Here is a 20,992-nt window from a genome sequence, read left to right as displayed (position 1 = left end):
GTCTAACTGTCCATCTGTCTGAGGGTGGAACACAGTACTAAGGGACAGTTTCATTTCCATGGCTTGCTGAAAGCTAGACCAGAACCGAGAAGTGAACCTGGGGTCCGTGTCAGACACTACTATCACTAGCACTCCATGTGATCTAACTATCCCGGATATACATTCTTGCTAACTTATTTAAGGGGTCGGTCATCCTAATGGACAAGAAGTGGGAAGACTTGCTAAGCCGGTTAACAATTACTCAGATGACATCATGTCCTGAGTGTGCCATAGGTAATCCTATCACGAAATGCATTGTGATATGTTCCCACTTTCACTCTGGGATTAGTAATGACTGAAGTAGCCCGCTTGGGCATTGATGCTTTGTCTTGACCTACTGAGATACCAAACACTTAGAAACAAAGTTAGTTACATCTCTTTTCATCCCGTTCTACCAAAATTGGGATCGCATACTTTGATACATCTTAATGCTTCTGGGATGTATGAAAAACCTTGAGCAATGGGCCTCTGTCATGATGTTTCTTTTTAACTCACTGTCATCTGGAACATACACCTTGTCTTGAAATCTAAGCAACCCATCGGTAGAGACTCGAAATTCTATATTAACTCCTTGTTCTATATCTTTCTTGAGGGCTGCTAAGGTGGGATCGGCAGATTGAGCTTCTTTTATTCTTTGGATCAACTCAGGTTGAACAGTCAGGTGGGTCAAACATGTGATTCTCTTCAGGTCCTGAAGTCGTACCTGTTGTGTGGCCCCTATTATCCTAAATTCTAAAACAATCAAGTGAGCTAATATACCTGTACTTTTCCTACTGAGTGCGTTGACTATCACGTTGCTTTACCCGGATGATATAAGATGTTGCAATCATAGTTATTGAGTAGTTCTATCCAGCTTCTTTGATGCATGTTGAGATCCTTTTAAGTGAATATGTATTTCAAGCTCTTATGGTCGGTATAGATCTAAAAGGTATTCTCATACAAGTAATGACGCCAAGTCTTCAAGGCGTGGATAATTGTGGCAAGTTCTAAGTCATGGGTGGGGTTATTTTTCTTATGACTTTTCAACTGTCTAGACCCATAGGCTATGACCTTCCTATGCTGCATCAAAACACAACCTAACCCTAGGTAGGAGGCATCACTATAAACTGTATATCCATCCTATCTGCTCGATAAGGCCAACACAGGTGCAGTACTCAACCGTTTTTTTAGTTCTGAAAAATTTCTTTCACAGTCTTTGTTCCACTCAAACTTGGCATTCTTCTTTGTGAACAGAGTCAGAGGAGCGACTATACTAGAAAATCCTTTCACAACCCTGCGGTAATAACCTGCCATCCCCAGGAAGCTACAAATTTCCTTGACCGATGTTAATTTTTTCCAACCGAGCACGACTTAATCTTTTTTGGAGTTCACTGACAATTCATCATTTGATATGATGTGCTATAGGAAAGTAGTCTGCTCAAGTCAGAACCCACACATACTCAACTTGCATACAATTTCTTCTCTCTGAGAACCTGCAAAACCTGAGTTAGATAGTAAGCGTGTTCCTCCCTATTTTTTGAATAAACTAAGAAATCATTGATGAATACAATGACGAACTGATCCAGGTATTATCTGAAAACTATGTTCATCAAGTCCATGAAGATGACTGGAGCGTTGGTTAGTCCAAATGGCATAATTAAGAACTTATAATGTCTGTACCTAGTTCGAAAGACTATTTTGGGAATGTCTTCTGCCATGATCTCTACCTGATGGTAACTTGAACGTAGGTCTATCTTAGAGAAGATTTGGGCACCCTGCAACTAATAAAAAATATCATCGATCTTTGAGAGGGGGTACTTATTCTTGATCGTGATCCTGTTCAGACCTCTGTAGTCAATACATAACCTCAATGTCCCATCTTTCTTTCTTGTAAGTGTAACTCTGACACCCCAATGAGACATATTATGTCAGATAAATCTACTGTCCTGTAATTCATTGATCTATATCTTCAGTTCCTCCATCTCAACACGACTCATGCGGTAAAGAGCAACCGAAATAGGTTGGGTGTTTGGTTGAAGGTCTATGGTGAATTCGACTTCTCTGTCCACTGGCAGTTTAGATAGTTCATCCGGGAACATATCTAGAAAGTCTCAAACTACCAGAATATCTTGAATATAAATTTTTTTCTTGGGTTTGCCTAGTTAGAGAAAATATGGGGGTTAAAGTACTTGATAATAAGAAAATTTAACATGGGGAATAAATGTTAAAGAATTTTATTAATTTGTAAATGACTCCTCATTAGAATGATTGAATACAACTTTTTTGCTAAAACAATCTACGGTGGCGTGATACGCTGCTAGCCAATTCATTCCTAAAATTATATCAAAGTCTTCCGTGTCAATTTCTATTAGATCCATACTCAATTTTTTATCTACTATATCTATGACACAGGCTCTGTATATAACCTCCCCTAGTAGTGTCCTACTCCCATGAGTAGATACAAACAATATCGAATCAATTTTTTCAGGTAAAACATTTAATTTTGATGCAAAAATATGTGAAACAAATGAATGCAAGACACTAGTATCAATTAAAACATGTGCAAGATGGTTACAGATAGTGTACATACTCTGTACCATATTCGGGTTGACTTCTGCATCTTGTTAAGTGATGTTGTAAGCCCTGTCCTTGATAGGAGGTCTGGCCTAGTTCTGGTTCCTCGGGCATTCCCTTGCATAATTTTAGGTGCTATCACATATGCGGTAAGTGTTGTTGAGGCGATAGTAGGGTCGATCCCTATAATCTTTGCCACAGTGCTGACAGGTTCTATTGCGTCCTGTTACTGGAACCTGAGGAGGAGCCTGAGTCATCAGCCTGGGTCTCTTATTCTATTAAACAGGTGCAGTAGATGTTGGTTTGTGATGTGGAGCTGAGGGCCTGAGGTTCCCTACTGCTGGAGGGAAAATGCAAAGATTCCTCTCCACTAACTGTGACTTGGCCAGAACAACCGAGTAAGTACTGAGTTCGAACACGTACAATTGCTATCTAATTTTAGGACAGAGACCCCATTCGAACCTTCTTGCCTTTCTGCCTTCATCCATCATACTCTCGAGGGAATATCTACCCAACTCTAAGAACTTCCGAGTATATTCTGATACAGTCATGTCACCCTGGACCAAATGTACAAACTCTTTTTTTTTTCAGATGTTAGAGATGCTCTGGAAGGTACTCTGCATTGAAGGCCGTCAAAAATTATTCCCAAGTGACTGGAACGGGCAAGGTGGCCTGCTTGAGTTGCCACCAGCGGCCTGCCTCTCCCACCAGTATGTAGGTGGCAAGTATGACCCTCTGTTCGAGAGTCACCCCAAGAGTTGTGAAGTCCTTTTCTATCTCAGCTAATCAGTACTCAACCTCTTTAAAGGAAGATTCTTCTGTAAAAATAGATGGGTTCAGTCTTTTATATCTCTCAATGTAGCTTGGGTCCATCATGGGAGGAATTGGGTCTCGTGGAAAAGGGACTGGACTATGCTGAGGATGGACTGGATGGCCTTGCTATGGTACTAGATGATATGGTGGGGGTACCGGATTATATTGTGGTGGTGTCGGGTGATGCAGTTGGGGCACCGGATCATACTGTGGTGGTACCGGGTGGTACTGTGGAGGAACAGAGTCGTACTGAGGTGGCTCGGGATCCTCTCACTGCAGGGATGGCTCAACCTGTGGCAGCGGGAGAGGATTAAGTAGCTCCCTCCTTTCCTCCCGGGCATGCTGGGCAGTGATGAGTCTCTCTAGCATCGTAAATAACCGGTCAAAATCCTCTCGAAGCGAACCCTCTCGGGCTGCTTGGTTTAGTAAGGGTCTTCCTCTCCTCATCTATCTGTACCTGCATTTCATAAGGAATGGTTGAGTAATAATTTATTATTTTCTGTGTTTCCTAAGGACTATTGTGTAAAGAATAGTTCCGAAGAATGCGGCTCTAATACCAACTGTAACGACCCAGAAAATTTTAAAAGAAATAAATTATAAATTTAATGTGAAACGAAATAAATAGTTCGGGTTTACATTTCTTACACAATAACTGAAAGTACCAAATAAGGCTCACGGGAATAACCCTTCTAAAAGAACAATTAATAACCAAGGAAATAAATTAAAGTAAACAACTAAACGTCATACTCGCAATCCTCTTGTGGATTGGGCTCTGGATCCTAGTCCTCTTGATATGAAATTATTAATAAAAGAATGAGTTACACTAGCCCAGTAAGAATATCACGCTACTCACCGACACAGAAATGAGGGTTGATATAAATCATAAAAATAACTAATGGAGCTCTTAATTAAATAAAATTGTTTATTATAAATAAAATCATTTACCGTCTACTTACCGTAGCGAGATTTTTAAAAACAACTTATAGGGGCAATAACATAGCACATATTATAATTTCATATGCAATCGGTTGGAACAACGATTTTATTCTTTTATCAGCCTACTGGTATCTATGGGGGTGCATAGGGATGTTCAAACAATGCATGAACCCTTTCCTTTAACATTTTCAATTAATGCACCATCTCCATACCTTATCCGGTATGAGTGCCAAATTACTAAACCTCAATACCCTGTCCGGTATGAGGGTGAAACGGGCTATTCCCATACCCTGTCCAATATGAGCGCCAAATTACCAAACCTCGATATCCTGTCCGGTATGAGTCAACGTTCACGGTAGGGTTCTCTATGTATCCGATCCATCTACTATTTCTCAAGATATCCAGTAAGGCTGTAGTTTCATCCATTCACTTAATCAATAGTTTCTTAACTTTCTTTAATTTATAACTTCTCAATTCAACCATAATCACATGAAGCAAACAATAAATCCATTCAAACTATAATATCAATCAATAAGGTATTATCATGCATTCAAACTGTAAAATAAATCAACAGAATCAACAGTGAATAATTTTCAGTTCTGACTTGATTAGTGCCCGTAATTTAATCATGGATATTTCTAAACTGTCTAAAATACTGTATTATTGCTATTAATTTGAATTCAATTCTATAACAGAGAATAAAATGAGGGATTCTTACTCAAATTTATGTCCGAAATACTAAACTTGTTTACTGCACCTACTGGCGGTCTCCGAGTTTCCTGAATTTTTTTTCGGGAATTAAAATGTGTTTTAAGTACTTAGAAATATCCCAAAAAAAAAATCCAAAATCAGTATTAGGATCCCTTTTTAGCAAATTTTAGAATTCCGGCATGGCGGCTCCGCCGTGCTCCGGCGACGGCACCACTGCCCGCGAAGGTGGTTTACCTCGGGTCAGCCGTTTTTGGCCGAATTCAGTCACTTTTGTACCAATCCCTGCGAGAAAACACGTTAAAGGGCTTCGGTTGGCCAAAAAAGTAAAAAAACTGAAACTTACGGGCGATGAGTTTCTCCAGTGCGGTGGCTCTGCTAGTTCACCTTCGCGGTCAGCCTGTAAATAAGGAAACGGTGATTATAATGGTAAAAGAATTATGCAGAATGAAAACTAGAAAGAGCCTCATCGGAGGCAGTTTTTATAATTTCTCGCGACGGCGCCGCCAGGCTTTGCCCATGGTTTTCAGCCAATCTGTTGGTCTTTTTGCTCTGATTTGGCCATAGAGGGTTATTTATATCCGTCCTCTTTTAATCTGGACTGTCCATCGCATTTGGTTCGGACCGTCCATCATATTTGATCTAGACCGTCCAATTGCGATTAAATAGAGAGTAAATCTGGACCGTCCATCGCGATTTGATATGGACCGTCCGTGCGCGCGGGAACGAATCTGGACCGTCCGATTGTGTGCACGCAGATCGCCTGGGTGGCACTGCGTCAGCGTGACTTGCCATGCGGCGCGCTCCGGTTCATCGAGACTGCTAACTGGGTGTCCTACGTGGCACAATTTTCTTAAATTACGTTTCATCCTCTAGTTTCCGAATTTTCTTTCAAAAATACCTCTAGAACTCAAATTTTCACCCATTTTTTCCAGAATTATTTTTAATTTCATCATCCATTTAATTTTCTTCATTTTTACATTAATTAGTAATTTATAAAATTAAAAATTAAATTTTATACATTAAATAAAGAATTCAAAAATTCAAAATTTTTATTTATACACTAATATTAAAATGTTTAAAATTAATTAAGGGTATTTAGGATGTACAACTTATAACTTAAATTCAAATTTATATAAAAACTGTGTAAGTATTAATTATTTATTAAAAAAAAAAAAAGTAGTTGAAAAATAAATTCCTAAACATGAATATATGTTTATGCTCTATACATCCAAAATAATATTTTATATAAGGTTCTTGACATAAGGTAAATGAGTTTTTTCATTATTAGTAAATGAGTTTATATACAAGAAGGAGCTTCAATTTAATCTTGATCGAGGCACACTAAATATACTTAATTGGAGGATACTAAATAATATTAAATATAAATATGAAGTGTAAACTAGTAGATTGGTTGACTTCTAATGCATTCCCTCGAATTGGAGCATTGAGGTCACAGATATCAAACTTGCCAACGAGGAAATGAAAGTGAAGACTACTAAGAGATTTGATGAAGGTTTTAACAAGCTGGATATGAGAAGAAATACACAATATAGCAATTAAACTAAATTTAGTGCAATTGAAAATGAAGTTATAGTCAATCTCTATACATTCATACGCTCACACAGAAAGGAATAACAGCCATATTTATGTGACAACACAATCATCACAGTAAGAGATGGTAAATATTCAAATCATTTAGTAGAGTTCACAAACACCGGTGGTCATAGGGCGGCAAAAGAGCATGATGGAGTGGTTTGCTTCTTAGTTTTCCATGCAAAAATGTGTTATGAACACATTTTATTATAAATATTTGCAACTAAAGACATATTTTTTTTGTTATAAAATAATAAAATGAAATGAAAATTTTAGTATAAATATTTCGTGTTGGAAATAGTAGTGGGTCGTGGCGGACGACCTCCAGAAGGAGATGTTCGCATGGCTTTAAAGACCATCATTGGTTGCAGGCTACTGTTTTTGTATTGAAATAAACATGAGGAAGATGCTAAGATACATACACCATAGCTACGTAATCAAAAAAATTTGTCTTGTTTGATTAATTTCAAGTAAATTATTTACTAACTACATATAAAAAATTATTAGAAAATATAAATTTTTAACAAAAAATACATGTGTAATATAATATAATAATGAATATATTTCTAAACTATTAAGATTAAATTTTCTAGTAAAAATTAATATTTTGATAATTTTTGAATGCAAATAAATTGTAATTTCTTTTTGAGATTGATGGCTAACTGTGGCTCTCCCAACCAACTACTCACATTTTCATAATAATAAACCTTACTATCTACCAGCAAAACAAATTTTTTTTTTTTTGGTGGGGGCATAAAGAAAGAAAAAATAAGAGAGAATCTGAAAATGTTTACTAAAATTAACAACAATTAAGCATAAAAACTTAATTAATTAATGTCTCATACATTAGATAATTTAATTATTAAAATCTGTTTGAAAAATATTAATCTAATAATCAAACGACCAAAAGATGAATTAAGGAATTTAAATCAACCTATAAAGGAGGAAACGGTGATCACAACGGTGGAAAAATCACATCAAACGGGAATCGGGAAGGGCCTCATCGGAGGCAAAAATTGAAACACCCTGCGACGGCGCCATTGAGCTTCGGCGGTATTTTTCAGCCAATTGGCTGGTGCTTTCACTCCGATTTGGCCGTAGATGGGTTTAGAATCAAATTCTGAGCAAAATGTAGAATTTTCACCACATTTTGCGGCCAGAAATTGCTCCGGTACGGCGGCGGTCGGCTCCCCAGCGGCTAGGGTTAGGGTTTGGGTGCGGATGGTGTTATTTATACCCATTTGTTTTTTATCTGAGTATTCCATCGTTTTTAATCTAGACCATCCAATCACGATTAAATAGGAAGTGAATCTGGACCCTTCATCGCGATACAATCTGGGCCGTCCGTGCGCGTTTTTTATCTGGATTGTCCGTGCACGTGGGAACGGATCTCAACCGTTCGATCGCACGCACGCGGATCGCCCACGTGGCCTCCTGCGTCAGCATCTCTGCCACCTGACGCATCCTGATTTGTCGGGGCTACTGACCGGGCAACTGACGTGACATAACTTTTTTAAATTGTGTTTTGACCCCCGATTTCTGATTTTTCTTTCAAAAATACCCCCATAACCCAAATTTTCACTCCTTTTTTTCAAAATTATTTTCAATTAAATTCATAACTAATTTTTACCCTTATTATTATTATTATTATTATTTTTATTAAATTTAATTAAAATTAAATAAATCAAATTAAAATTACATAAATAATAATTATATTCATACAATAATAATTAATAAAAAGAAAAAAAAGAAAGGTTGGGTGTTACAACTCTCGCCCCCCTAAAAGAAATTTGGTCCCTCAAATTTGTCTTTTACTCTTGATCGAACAGCTGGGGGTACTGGGCTCTAAAGTCTTATTCTAGCTCCTATGTGGCCTCCCTTGGTGTGTAGTTCTGCCATACAACCTTTATAAATGATATTTCCCGGCTGCGGAGTAATATGCTCTTTCGATCCGTAATGCCGACTGGTACTTCCTCGTAGGATAAGTACTCCTGGAGTGAGAGAGGTTCGTGGGCCAAGACATGAGAGGGGTCTGAGTTGTACTTGCGTAGCATGGATACATGAACACATTGTGGACCTTGGACAGCTCTGAAGACAGTGCTAGTCTATAGACGGCAGTACCAATCCTATCTAAGACTTCAAATGGTCCAATAAATCGGGGGTTCAGTTTTTCGCTCCTGCCGAACCTACTAATTTCCTTAAAAGGAGTGACTTTAAGGAACACCCGGTCGCCTTTCTCAACGCTAAATCTCTCATTCGGGTGTCCGCATAACTCTTCTGCCTGCTCTGAGCCATCTGAATGTTCCTCCTGATTTTAACTATCTTGGATATAGTCTCCTCTACCAGCTCCGGGCCGAACAATTTTTTATCGCCCACTTCTTCCCAACAAATCGGTGATCTGCATGGGCACCCATATAACGCCTCATACAGAGTTATGCCAATGCTCGCTTGGTAGTTGTTGTTGTAGGTAAACTCTATTAGGGGTAGATGGTCTTCTCAATAGCCCCCAAAGTCAAGGACACAAGCTCGGAGCATATCCTCAAGTGTACAGATTGTCCTTTCTGACTGCCCATCAGTCTGAGGGTGGAAGGCAGTATTGAGGGACAGATTCGTTCCCATGGCTTGCTGAAAGCTACTCCAAAACCGAAAAGTGAACCTAGGGTCCCTGTCGGACACCACTGTCACTAAGACTCTATGCAATCTGACTATTTCTCGAATATACATTCTTGCCAACTTGTCTAGGGGATCGGTCATCCTGATGACTAAGAAGTGGGAAGACTTGGTAAGCCGGTCAACAACTACCCAGATGGCGTCATGTCCTGAGTGTGCCTTAGGTAACCCTGTCACAAACTCCATGGTGATATATTCCTACTTCCACTCTGGGATCGGTAAAGGCTGAAGTAACCCGCCTTGACACTGATACTCTGCCTTGACCTACTGACATACCAAGCATTTAGATACAAAGTCAGCTATGTCTCTTTTCATCCCATTTTACCAAAACCAGGGTCGCATGCTTTGGTACATTTTAGTGCTTCCGGGATGCATGGCAAACTTTAAGCTATGGGCCTCTGTCATGATGTCTCTCTTTAACTCACTATCACCTGGAACACATACCCTATCTTGAAATCGGAGTAACCCATCGGCGGAGACTCAAAATTCTGAGCTAACTCCTTGTTTTGCATTGTTCTTGAGGGCTATTAGGGCGGGATCAGCTGACTGAATTTTCCTTATTCTCTGGATCAACTCAGGCTGGACGATCAGATGGTCCAAACATGTGACTCTCCTCAAGTCCTGAAGTTGAACCTGTTGTGTGGCCCCAATGTCTAGTTAGAGAAAATAGCAACGTTAAGGTACTCGACAAATAAAAAAACTTGCCATCAAAGAATAAGTATTAAATGATTTTATTAATTTGTAAATGGCTCCTCATTATGAGGATTGAATACAATCTTCTTGCTAAAACAATCTACGGTGGCGTGATACGCCGCTAGTCAATTCATCCCTAAGATTACATCAAAATCCCCTGTGTCTAATTTTGTTAGGTCTACACTCAGTTTCTTATTTGTTATCTCCACGGTACAAGCCCTGTAGACAACTTCTCTTAATAGTGTTACACTCCCAGCAATAGACACAAATAACATTGAATCAAGTTTATCAGATAATACATTAAAATTAGATGCAAAAATAGGTGAAACAAATGAATGCGATGCACCAGTGTCAATCAAAACATGAGTAAGATGGTTACAGGTAGTACACATACCCTGTACCACGTCCGAGTCGGCTTTGGCATCCTGCTGGGTGAGGTTGTATACCCTGCCCTAGATAGGAGGTATTCCCTGATTCTGGTTCCTTAGGCACTCTCTCGCATAGTATTGGGCACTACCACATATGTGACAGGTGTTATTAAGGCGGTAGCATGGTCGGTCCCCGTGATCCCTGCCGCTGACAGATCTTACCACATCCTATCACTGGAGCCTGAGGGGGAGCTTGGATCACAGGTCTGGGCCTCTTGTTCTGTTGGACAGGCGTAGTAGGTCCTGGTCTGCGGGGTGGAGCCGAGGGTCTGTGGTTCCCTGCTAACTGAGGGAGGGTGTGGGGCTCCTCTCCACTAACTGTGCCTTAGCCAGAACGGCCGAGTAAGTACCGAGCTCCAGTACAAAAAAACACTGCTTGATCTTTGGGCGGAGGCCCCACTGGAACCTTCTAGCCTTCCTATCATCATCCATCAACGTCTCAGGGGAGTATCGGCCCAACTCCAGGAACTTACGAGCATATTCTGACACCGTCATGTTTTCCTAGACCAACTGGACAAACTCCATCTCCTTCAGATATCGGATATACTCTAGGATGGTACTTTGCATGAAAGGCTGATAGGAACGGTTCCTAAGTAACTGGAATAAACAGGGTGGTCTGCTTGAGTTCCCACTAACGGTCTGCTTCTCCCACCAGCATGTAGGTAGCAAGGGTGACCCTCTGCTCGGGAGTCACCCCTAGGGTCTTGAAGGCCTTATCCGTCTCCGCCAACCAGTACTAGGCATCTTCAAAAGAGGATTCCGCTGTAAAAGTAGATGGGTTCAGTCTCCTGTACCTCTCTATGTAGTTTGAGTCAATCATGGAAGGAGCTGAGTCCCGCGGAAGAGGGACTGGGTCAGGCTGAGGATAGACTGGGGGGCCCTATGGTGGTACTTGTTGATATGGTGGAGGCATTGGATTATACTGTGGCGGTGTCGGCTAGAATTGTGGCTGGGGCACCGGATTATACTGCGGCGGTGGCACCGGGTGGTACTGTGGAGGAGCAGGCTCGTACCGACGTGGTTCAGGATCCTCTCGCTGCAGTGTGGCTCAACCTGTGGCAGCGGGGGAGGGTCAGGTCCCTCCTCTCCTCTCGGCCCTTCTAGGCTGCAATGAGTCTTTCTAACATCTCAAATATCCTGTCCACGTCTTCCCTGAGCGAACCCTCCCGGACTGCCCGGTTTAGTGGGGGTCTTCCTCTTCTCATCTCTTTATACCTACAATTCATAAGGAAGAGTTGAGTGATAATTCATTGTTTGGTGTTTTCTCTAAGTATTATTGTGTAAGGGACGGGTCCAAGGAACGCGGCTCTAATACCAACTGTAACGGCCCCGAAAATTCAAAAGGAAATACATACAATAATCTGAGTGCGGAAGCGAAATAAAAGATTAAGGTTAACATCCCTTACACAATAACTTAAAAGTACTAAACAATATCACGGAATAAGTTCTCTAAAAGAAATACGATAAATGAGAAGAATAAAAGAAACTATAAAGCATCTAGCATCCACTTGCCGTCTTCTTGTGGATCAGGCTCGGGAACTAGGTCCTCCTGATCTGAAATTGTTAAATAAGGAATGAGCTACACTAGCCCAGTAAGGACATTACACTATATCACCGTCACATAAGTAAAGGTTGGTAGAAAACCAAAAACAACTAATGGAGTACAAATTTTAAACCAATAAATTTATTTAAAATAAAGCCACTTACCATTTTTTTTTAACCTTGGAGAACCTATGAAAATAACTTATAAAGACAATAACCTCATACAGATCATAATTTTATGGATAATCAGTGACATAAAACATATCATAAATTTGTGTTCATTAACAATAACTGATTATCACCATTTTTCGTTTTCACCAGCCCACTAATATTCATGGGAATCCATAGGGGTGTCCCCGCTACACATGAACCCTTCTTCTTAACAGTCTTAATTCCAGGGCCATCCCCATACCCCGTCCGGTATGAGTGTCATGACATTAAATCTCAATATTCCGTCCGGTATAAGGGTGAAGCGGGCCGTCCCCATACCCCGTCCGGTATGAGCGCCAAATAACCAAGTCTCCATACCCCGTCCAGTATGAGACGACGTTCACGATAGGGTTCCCTATGAACCTGGTCCGTCCACCATCTCCCAAGATATCTAGTGAGGCTGTCACCTTATCTGTTTTTCCTTTGTCTCCGTTACCAAGTTGAACATAATCACATAAATAATAAACATGCACCCGGTAATACAATCATATCTTAAATTCTAAAATCACACAGTGGTCAAGGAAGACAGTAACACATGCATTTAAAACAATAGAATAGATAGATCAGATACCATAATGCATTTAAAGTGTAAAATAAATCAAGTAGGAATCGACAGAGAATAATATCCGATTTCGGACTCCATTAGCAACTTTAATTAATTATGCATATCTATTAATTTGCACAAAATACAGTATTACCATTTATTCGAACTTTAATTTCATGATAGGAAATAGGGTGAAAGGTCCTTACTTGATTCGACGCCGAAAACTAGATTGTTACTGCGCCTACGGACGGTCTTTGGGTTCCCTGAATTTTTTCTCGGGAACTGAAATGCACTTACGGTACCTATACATGTCCCAAATAACCTAAAAATCAAACCCAAGGCCTACTCGAAAATTAAAGTTTCATTTTTATTATTATTACATTATTTTATCTTATTTTAATTTAATTTATTTTATATAAATATAATTTAGTATTAATAGAATTTAATTTATTTTATTTTATTTTAATAAAAATAATAATAATAATAATAATAAGGGGTAAAAATTATTTAGGGATTTAATTGAAAATAATTTTGGGGAAAGTGGGTGAAATTTTGGGTTCTTGGGTATTTTTGAAAGAAAAATCGGAAACCGTTAATCAAAATAGAATTTAGAAAAGTTGTGTCACGTCAGCTGCCCGGTTAGCAGCCCCGGCCAACCAGGACGCGCCAGGTGGCAGAGACACTGACGTGGGAGGCCACGTGAGAGGGAGCCACGTGGGCGATCCGCGTCCGCGCGATTGAACGGCTGAGATCCGTTCCCGCGCGCACGGACAACCCAGATAAAAAACATGCACGGACGTTCCAGATTGCATCGTCTTGAAAATTATTTATCAAAAAATAACAAGTGAAAAATTCAGTTGCATATTTAATTTTACTCCAATATTAAATTATTTATCGTGAAAAGTTTAATAACTAATTACTAATCATCATCATGTATATTTTAATTTTCTGCATATATATCTATAATATTCATATATATATATATATATATATTTCTAATCCTTATATATATATACATATATATTTATTTATTTTGCATATATTTCTGCAAAATTTAAAATCCAAAATTATAAAACAAAAAAAAATTTCTCAAAAATCTAATATGAGAAATGCTCTAATATCAATTATTGAAATAAAAATTCTTTTCAAATCTGTATCTTTGTAAAATTAAACATTCACTCTCGTACTGAATTAATGAAAAATATAAGTGGAAGCGTACTTGGATCCATCATAAAAGAATTGTTCGCGTCCGACGGTAGAATTTTTCGAATTAATATGGTGCCTTAAAACTAGTTTTTTTCTAGTTACGAGATTTCAGAAAAATAAAATAGCAGTCTTATGATTCGGGGACTATAATCGCCTTTTATATCGACAAACTTTTATAATTCTTATTTCGTCTATCATGAAAAAAGAATATTATAAAAATAGTATTTTTTACATTTTAAACTCATACTTAAACCTGATACATTAAGATCCAATATTATGTAATAATATTTGATCACTTTTAAACAAACTCATTAAATTGATAGTCTGATGCGTATAACAAAACCTACATTAAACTCACACGTTAAAAAAAATCCAACATATTAGTGACAAAATATAGTTGCATTTTCGTTTTCTAATTGAAGTGACTTGCCATGCGGTGCGCTCCGGTTCATCGAGACTGCTAACTGGGCGTCCTACGTGGCACAATTTTCTTAAATTACGTTTCATCCCCTAGTTTCCGAATTTTCTTTTAAAAATACCTTTAGAACTCAAATTTTCACCAATTTTTCCAGAATTATTTTTAATTTCATCATCCATTTAATTTTCTTCATTTTTACATTAATTAATAATTTATAAAATTAAAAATTAAATTTTTTACATTAAATAAAGAATTCAAAAATTCAAAATTTTTATTTATACACTAATATTAAAATGTTTAAAATTAATTAAGGGTATTTAGGATGTACAACTTATAATTTAAATTCAAATTTATATAAAAAAACTGTGTAAGTATTAATTATTTATTAAAAAAAAAGTAGTTGAAAAATAAATTCCTAAACATGAATATATGTTTATGCTCTATACATCCAAAATAATATTTTATATAAGGTTCTTGACATAAGGTAAATGAATTTTTCATTATTAGTAAATGAGTTTATATACAAGAAGGAGCTTCAATTTAATCTTGATCGAGGCACACTAAATATACTTAATTGGAGGATACTAAATAATATTAAATATAAATATGAAGTGTAAACTAGTAGATTGGTTGACTTCTAATGCATTCCCTCGAATTGGAGCATTGAGGTCACAGATATCAAACTTGCCAACGAGGAAATGAAAGTGAAGACTACTAAGAGATTTGATGAAGGTTTTAACAAGCTGGATATGAGAAGAAATACACAATATAGCAATTAAACTAAATTTAGTGCAATTGAAAATGAAGTTATAGTCAATCTCTATACATTCATACGCTCACACAGCCATATTTATGTGACAACACAATCATCACAGTAAGAGATGGTAAATATTCAAATCATTTAGTAGAGTTCACAAACACCGGTGGTCATAGGGCGGCAAAAGAGCATGATGGAGTGGTTTGCTTCTTAGTTTTCCATGCAAAAATGTGTTATGAACACATTTTATTATAAATATTTGCAACTAAAGACATATTTTTTTTGTTATAAAATAATAAAATGAAATGAAAATTTTAGTATAAATATTTCGTGTTGGAAATAGTAGTGGGTCGTGGCGGACGACCTCCAGAAGGAGATGTTCACATGGCTGTAAAGACCATCATTGGTTGCAGGCTACTGTTTTTGTATTGAAATAAACATGAGGAAGATGCTAAGATACATACACCATAGCTACGTAATCAAAAAAATTTGTCTTGTTTGATTAATTTCAAGTAAATTATTTACTAACTACATATAAAAAATTATTAGAAAATATAAATTTTTAACAAAAAATACATGTGTAATATAATATAATAATGAATATATTTCTAAACTATTAAGATTAAATTTTCTAGTAAAAATTAATATTTTGATAATTTTTGAATGCAAATAAATTGTAATTTCTTTTTGAGATTGATGGCTAACTGTGGCTCTCCCAACCAACTACTCACATTTTCATAATAATAAACCTTACTATCTACCAGCAAAACAAATTTTTTTTTTTTTGGTGGGGGCATAAAGAAAGAAAAAATAAGAGAGAATCTGAAAATGTTTACGTAAAATTAACAACAATTAAGCATAAAAACTTAATTAATTAATGTCTCATACATTAGATAATTTAATTATTAAAATCTGTTTGAAAAATATTAATCTAATAATCAAACGACCAAAAGATGAATTAAGGAATTTAAATCAACATTTTTATTAAAAATTAAAAAATAAAAGTACGTACGAAGTTTTTAATTAACGAATTAATAATTGATTGAAAACTAATCAAATCAGGTTGCTCGTGTTAATGCACATACGCCCACAAAAACATATTGGAAAGCTGTGAGTCCTCTTGGGCAGTACACGAACAGCTCAGTACTTTCACCCTGTGTTATCGCAGTTCTTGAGTCGGAGGTGGCCATCATTCTACGTATAACACTATATGTGTGTGTATATGTATATATTCATTCATATGCGTGTGTACGTGAAACGTGGGTGGAAATCATTGTTACTTTCTGTATGACGTTTTGAAAACTTATCATACATATTACAATTTTATGTATAATTAATAACATAAAATATATCATAAATCTGTATTCATTAACAATAACTGATTATCACCGTTTCTCATTTTCAACAATCCACTAATATCGTGAAAAGTTTAATAACTAATTACTAATCATGAAGTTGAAGCCTTCAGTTGATTCTTCATGATCGGATTAAAAATTCAAATTAGACTTTATATATATATATATATATAAACAACTTTTTACATTAACAACATCAATTATTGAGACTGTTCATGGCAGGAACATCAATAAATTTGTTAATTAGTAACATATAAGAGATACACCATGACTACAGAATACTCATTTCTCGGTAACTTATGGATTATGCTGAAAATTATGAGAACTAATCGTTATATCTTTTTAGCTAATTAATATTGGAATTTGTCGTTGTTGTAGTGGGTTAAAGTATATATATATATATATATATATGTTTATTGTAAGTATATATAAATCAATAGTATCACCAATATTTTCATAAATAAATTCAGAATACAAAATTTATAACTCATATCTAAATTTGTATAAAAACTATGTAAGTATCAATTATTTATAACAAAAATAATTAAAAAAATAAGTCCTTACATAAATATATGTTTATGCTCAAGAACATGAAAATAATCTTGATATATGATTCGTGACAAAAAGTAAAAGATGGTTGTAAAACTCTAATTTCTTACTATTAGTCATTGAGTGCTCGTACAAGGAGATAAAATTAATCCCTAATCGAGAGACACTAAATAATAATACTAAATAATCTTAATTAGGGTGGATAATAAATAATAATATTAAATAAAATACATATAAAAAATATTAAATGTAAATATGAAATATAAATTAAGAAGACTTAAAGTTAAAAGCATGGAGAGTATAAAATTTGATGGACGTCTAATAGATCCATCTATGAAGTGCATTAGTTACGATGTGACATAAGGTGGGATACTTCTCCTCGTTGAGAAGACAGGTTACTAAAGTTATTACGAGACATGAAGGGCACAAGTCAAGGAGGTATCGTAATTGGTAGGCATAGAGTTTATGTTGTGGTTTTGAATAATTGGGAACTTATAGGTTGCATTTTCATCGTGATTGTAAAAATAAATGTCTATGTATTAATCAATACACAACTTATATTAGTAAATAATCACCTGATATATATACTCTTAACTTTTTTGTCGGATTAAAGTTTATACTCTTGATATATGAATTAATAATCATCATAATCGGAATTTTTTTACTTAAAAATAATAATAGTAATAAAATAAAATGAGCTAGTTATTTAAAATTTTATTAGAAATTTATTACATATGAATATTTTAATAATAAAATTATTAAAAAATATAATTGTTAGCAAAAATACCTGTATAATATAATATTTTAATGAAAATATGGGGAATATAAAATTCATTAATTAAATTTACACTATTTTTTAATTAAAAAGAAAAATACCCCAATGTGTAACTAAAGAAAAAATCAATATTTTGGTGTTATAAGTTTTTGATTGGCTCTCAGTACACTTGTGTGCAGCCATCGGGTTGACACCATTTTCTCTATTTTCTTAGTAGAAATTCTGAATATTTTTCTTTCAAAAATTATTGTTGTTGTAATGATAAATGTTACTTTCCACAAGGACGAACATATTTATAACAACAAAACCCTACATTTGCTAAAATTTTAAACGTTTAGTTGTATTGAAATATTAGTTGTTTATCTAATAAATATTTTTTCTTTTTTTTTTTTTTTTTTGTGGGGGCATAATTAATGTTCTCGGTAATAGTTGCAATATGCATATATGTGCGTATATATTTCTATTTATGGAAAAATAAATATGATAAGTTGGATGAGAGATATATATGTAATAATGAGTAGTTGTGATGTTGTATTAATATATTTGTAGTACGAGTGATGGAAAAAGAAATAGAGAGGGATGATATTGAAACTAAAAGAAGTGAACTAAGAGAATTATGATGAGTGAACCCTAATTTGTTTGGAAATCATGAAGAGATGGAAACCAGAAAAATTTAAAAACTGAGAAATGTTTGAATGTGCAACTTAAATATATTTAAGTAAAAGAAGAAGAAGAGAGAACTATGATGAGTGAGAAAACAAGAAGAAAATGAAAAAGAAGAAGAAGAGAGTCCTCTACGACAATTGAAGCTATTTGGTGTTTGATTATATAATACATATATAAGTAACTGTATGGATATTGTGATGGGATATATACAGAGCCTGATGATAAGTATAATGAGCTATAATGGAGAGCTGAGAGTAGGAGTGGGAGCAGAGAAAGGATACATAGATTTGGACAAGTTCAAGTCATGCATACAAAAGGCATTTGAGATTATACACCAAGCTGCAGTATCTTAATTATAATTAATTAAGTATTGAGGATTTTATTTTTTTTATGTGAAAGTTTAGATTGGAATTGAACTATACATTCTGTATTTTTTTTATACTTAAAGAAAAGTTACAATATAGTTTTCATTTGTTAGTGTTAAAATATGAGATATTTTCTTTTTCTGGTTGAAGTAGATATTACATATACATATAGAGGCGCTCTGTTGCTCCTTGGTGTATAATATACGTATATATATATATATATATTTTATGAAGAAAACTGCTTTATCGATTTAATGAATATACATACATACATACATACATATATATATATATATATATTAAATACAGAGTACAGATTTGGATTGGTATAAGTCCCTAGCCGATGGGCTGCAAAATTAGCTGTTTGAAGCCTTTTACTTTTTCAAAGAATAATTAAAGGCTTTCACTTCATGATCGGTAATTAATTATTTAATTTTTTGACATAAAATAATTTTTTTATAAGAAAATAGAAATTACTTTATTTAACTGTATTAATATAAAAAAAACATTCCCAATAACATAAAATTATTTTTTAAAAATAAAAGAGTCTAAAAAAACCTATTGACAAAAGAAATATTCTTAATTGATTAGATTTTTCTAATTGTGGTAACTATAAGTGATTAAGAACTAGAATTAAACTAATAGTTACAACATATTTATCATCTCAATTTCGAATTAATAAATGTAATTAGCATTACCTTATCAAAATAGTTCTTCAAAATTATTTTACATCTCTTATGTAATCCTAAAATATGTCACACTATCATAAAAAATAAATTGAAAATTCAAGAGATCACTATTGAATTGTATTTAATCAACGCTGATACTTCTAATTAACAATGTGATTGACGTTTAATAGATCCATCCACAAAGTCATATTTGTTTTTGGCTTAAGTGCGTTAGTCACAAAATGATTTCAGGTAGAATAATTATATTTTTTTTAAAAAAAAAAACATGTTACTAAAGTTATACCTACATTATTAAAGGCATAAAAAGTATAGGGTGATGAGATATCATAATCAGTATAGATGGTGTTTGTGTTGTAGTTTGAAATATTAAAATTTAGAAAATGCTCTTCAATCACGATTAAAATGAAAAAAAAAATTTAAATTTCAATTACTCTGATATTGTAATAAAAAATAAAAAAAAAAGTTGTAAAACTATAATTTTTTAATTCTTAGTGAATAAATTTATATAGAAGCAAGAGCTTCAATTAGTTCTTAATCTAAGGATACAAAATAATAATAATAAATATCGTTAGTTGAATGATATTAACTAAGACGCATATAAAAAATATTAAATGTAAACATGGAATATAAGTAACCACAATATTTTACTTTCAAGTTTTTCCAAGAAGAAAATGTGAAAATTAATTAAAAGTTGATAGTTTATACTCTTTATTTATGAACTAATTATCACAAATGAAAAAAAATTCTATGAAATTACTCTTTGAGCTTATATAATAATAAAATAAAATGAAATATAATTTTTTTACAGATATTTTGCGATGGAAGTAGTAGTGGGTCGTGGTGGATCTCCAAATGGAGATGGTCACGTGGCTGTGGGGATCATCATTGATTGCAGACTTAATTTGAAATGAACATGAGAAACATGATAAGATATATATACACCGAAGCTACAAAATTATAAGTATTTGTGGTTAATTAATTACTAACTGCATGTAAAAAAAATATTAAAAATATATAAAGTTTTAAACAAAAACACAATTATAATATAATATTTTACTGGATATATACGAAATAAATAACTCATTATTTAAATTTCTAATTATTAGGATTAAATTTTTGAATAAAAATTGATATTTTGGTAATTTATTATGAATTTTTGTATTAGTAATAACATAATTTAAAAATTATTGTGGTTGTAATTGGAGAGGATTTTCTTTTTGAAATTAATGAGTAAATATTGCTCTCCAAAGGACGATCAGATTTATAACAACAAACCCTACATTCACTAACATTTCAAAAGTTTAGTTGTGTTGAACTATTAATTGCTTACCTAATAAATATTTTGTGTTATTTTTTTGGTGGGGGCATAATTAATATTCTCGGTAATAGTTGCAATATGCATATATGTGCGCAAATATATATCTATATATATGTAAGGAAAAATAAATATGATAAGTTGGTTGAGAGATATATATATATA

The 20,992-nt window shown here is 34.6% G+C and overlaps 1 protein-coding gene across 1 annotated transcript in view; it reads left to right on the top strand.

Annotated features, from left to right (window-relative positions):
- LOC148266659 (wax ester synthase/diacylglycerol acyltransferase 4-like) overlaps positions 1–18,928 on the top strand; it is a 34,662-nt gene extending 15,734 nt beyond the window's left edge. Inside the window, exon 5 of the mRNA XM_088215447.1 lies at positions 18,671–18,928. Within this exon, the coding sequence (XP_088071573.1) occupies positions 18,671–18,811 (141 nt within the window). The 3' untranslated portion in view covers positions 18,812–18,928. The remainder of the gene's footprint in view (positions 1–18,670) is intronic.
- The last annotated feature ends 2,064 nt before the right edge of the window (positions 18,929–20,992 follow it).

The sequence above is a fragment of the Carica papaya genome, chromosome 3, assembly GCF_054855325.1.
Source record: "Carica papaya isolate Zhongbai chromosome 3, ASM5485532v1, whole genome shotgun sequence".
NCBI classification, from domain to species: domain Eukaryota; kingdom Viridiplantae; phylum Streptophyta; class Magnoliopsida; order Brassicales; family Caricaceae; genus Carica; species Carica papaya.
The sequence above is the reverse complement of the archived record's forward strand: the minus strand, read 5'-3'. Positions and strand labels throughout refer to the sequence as shown.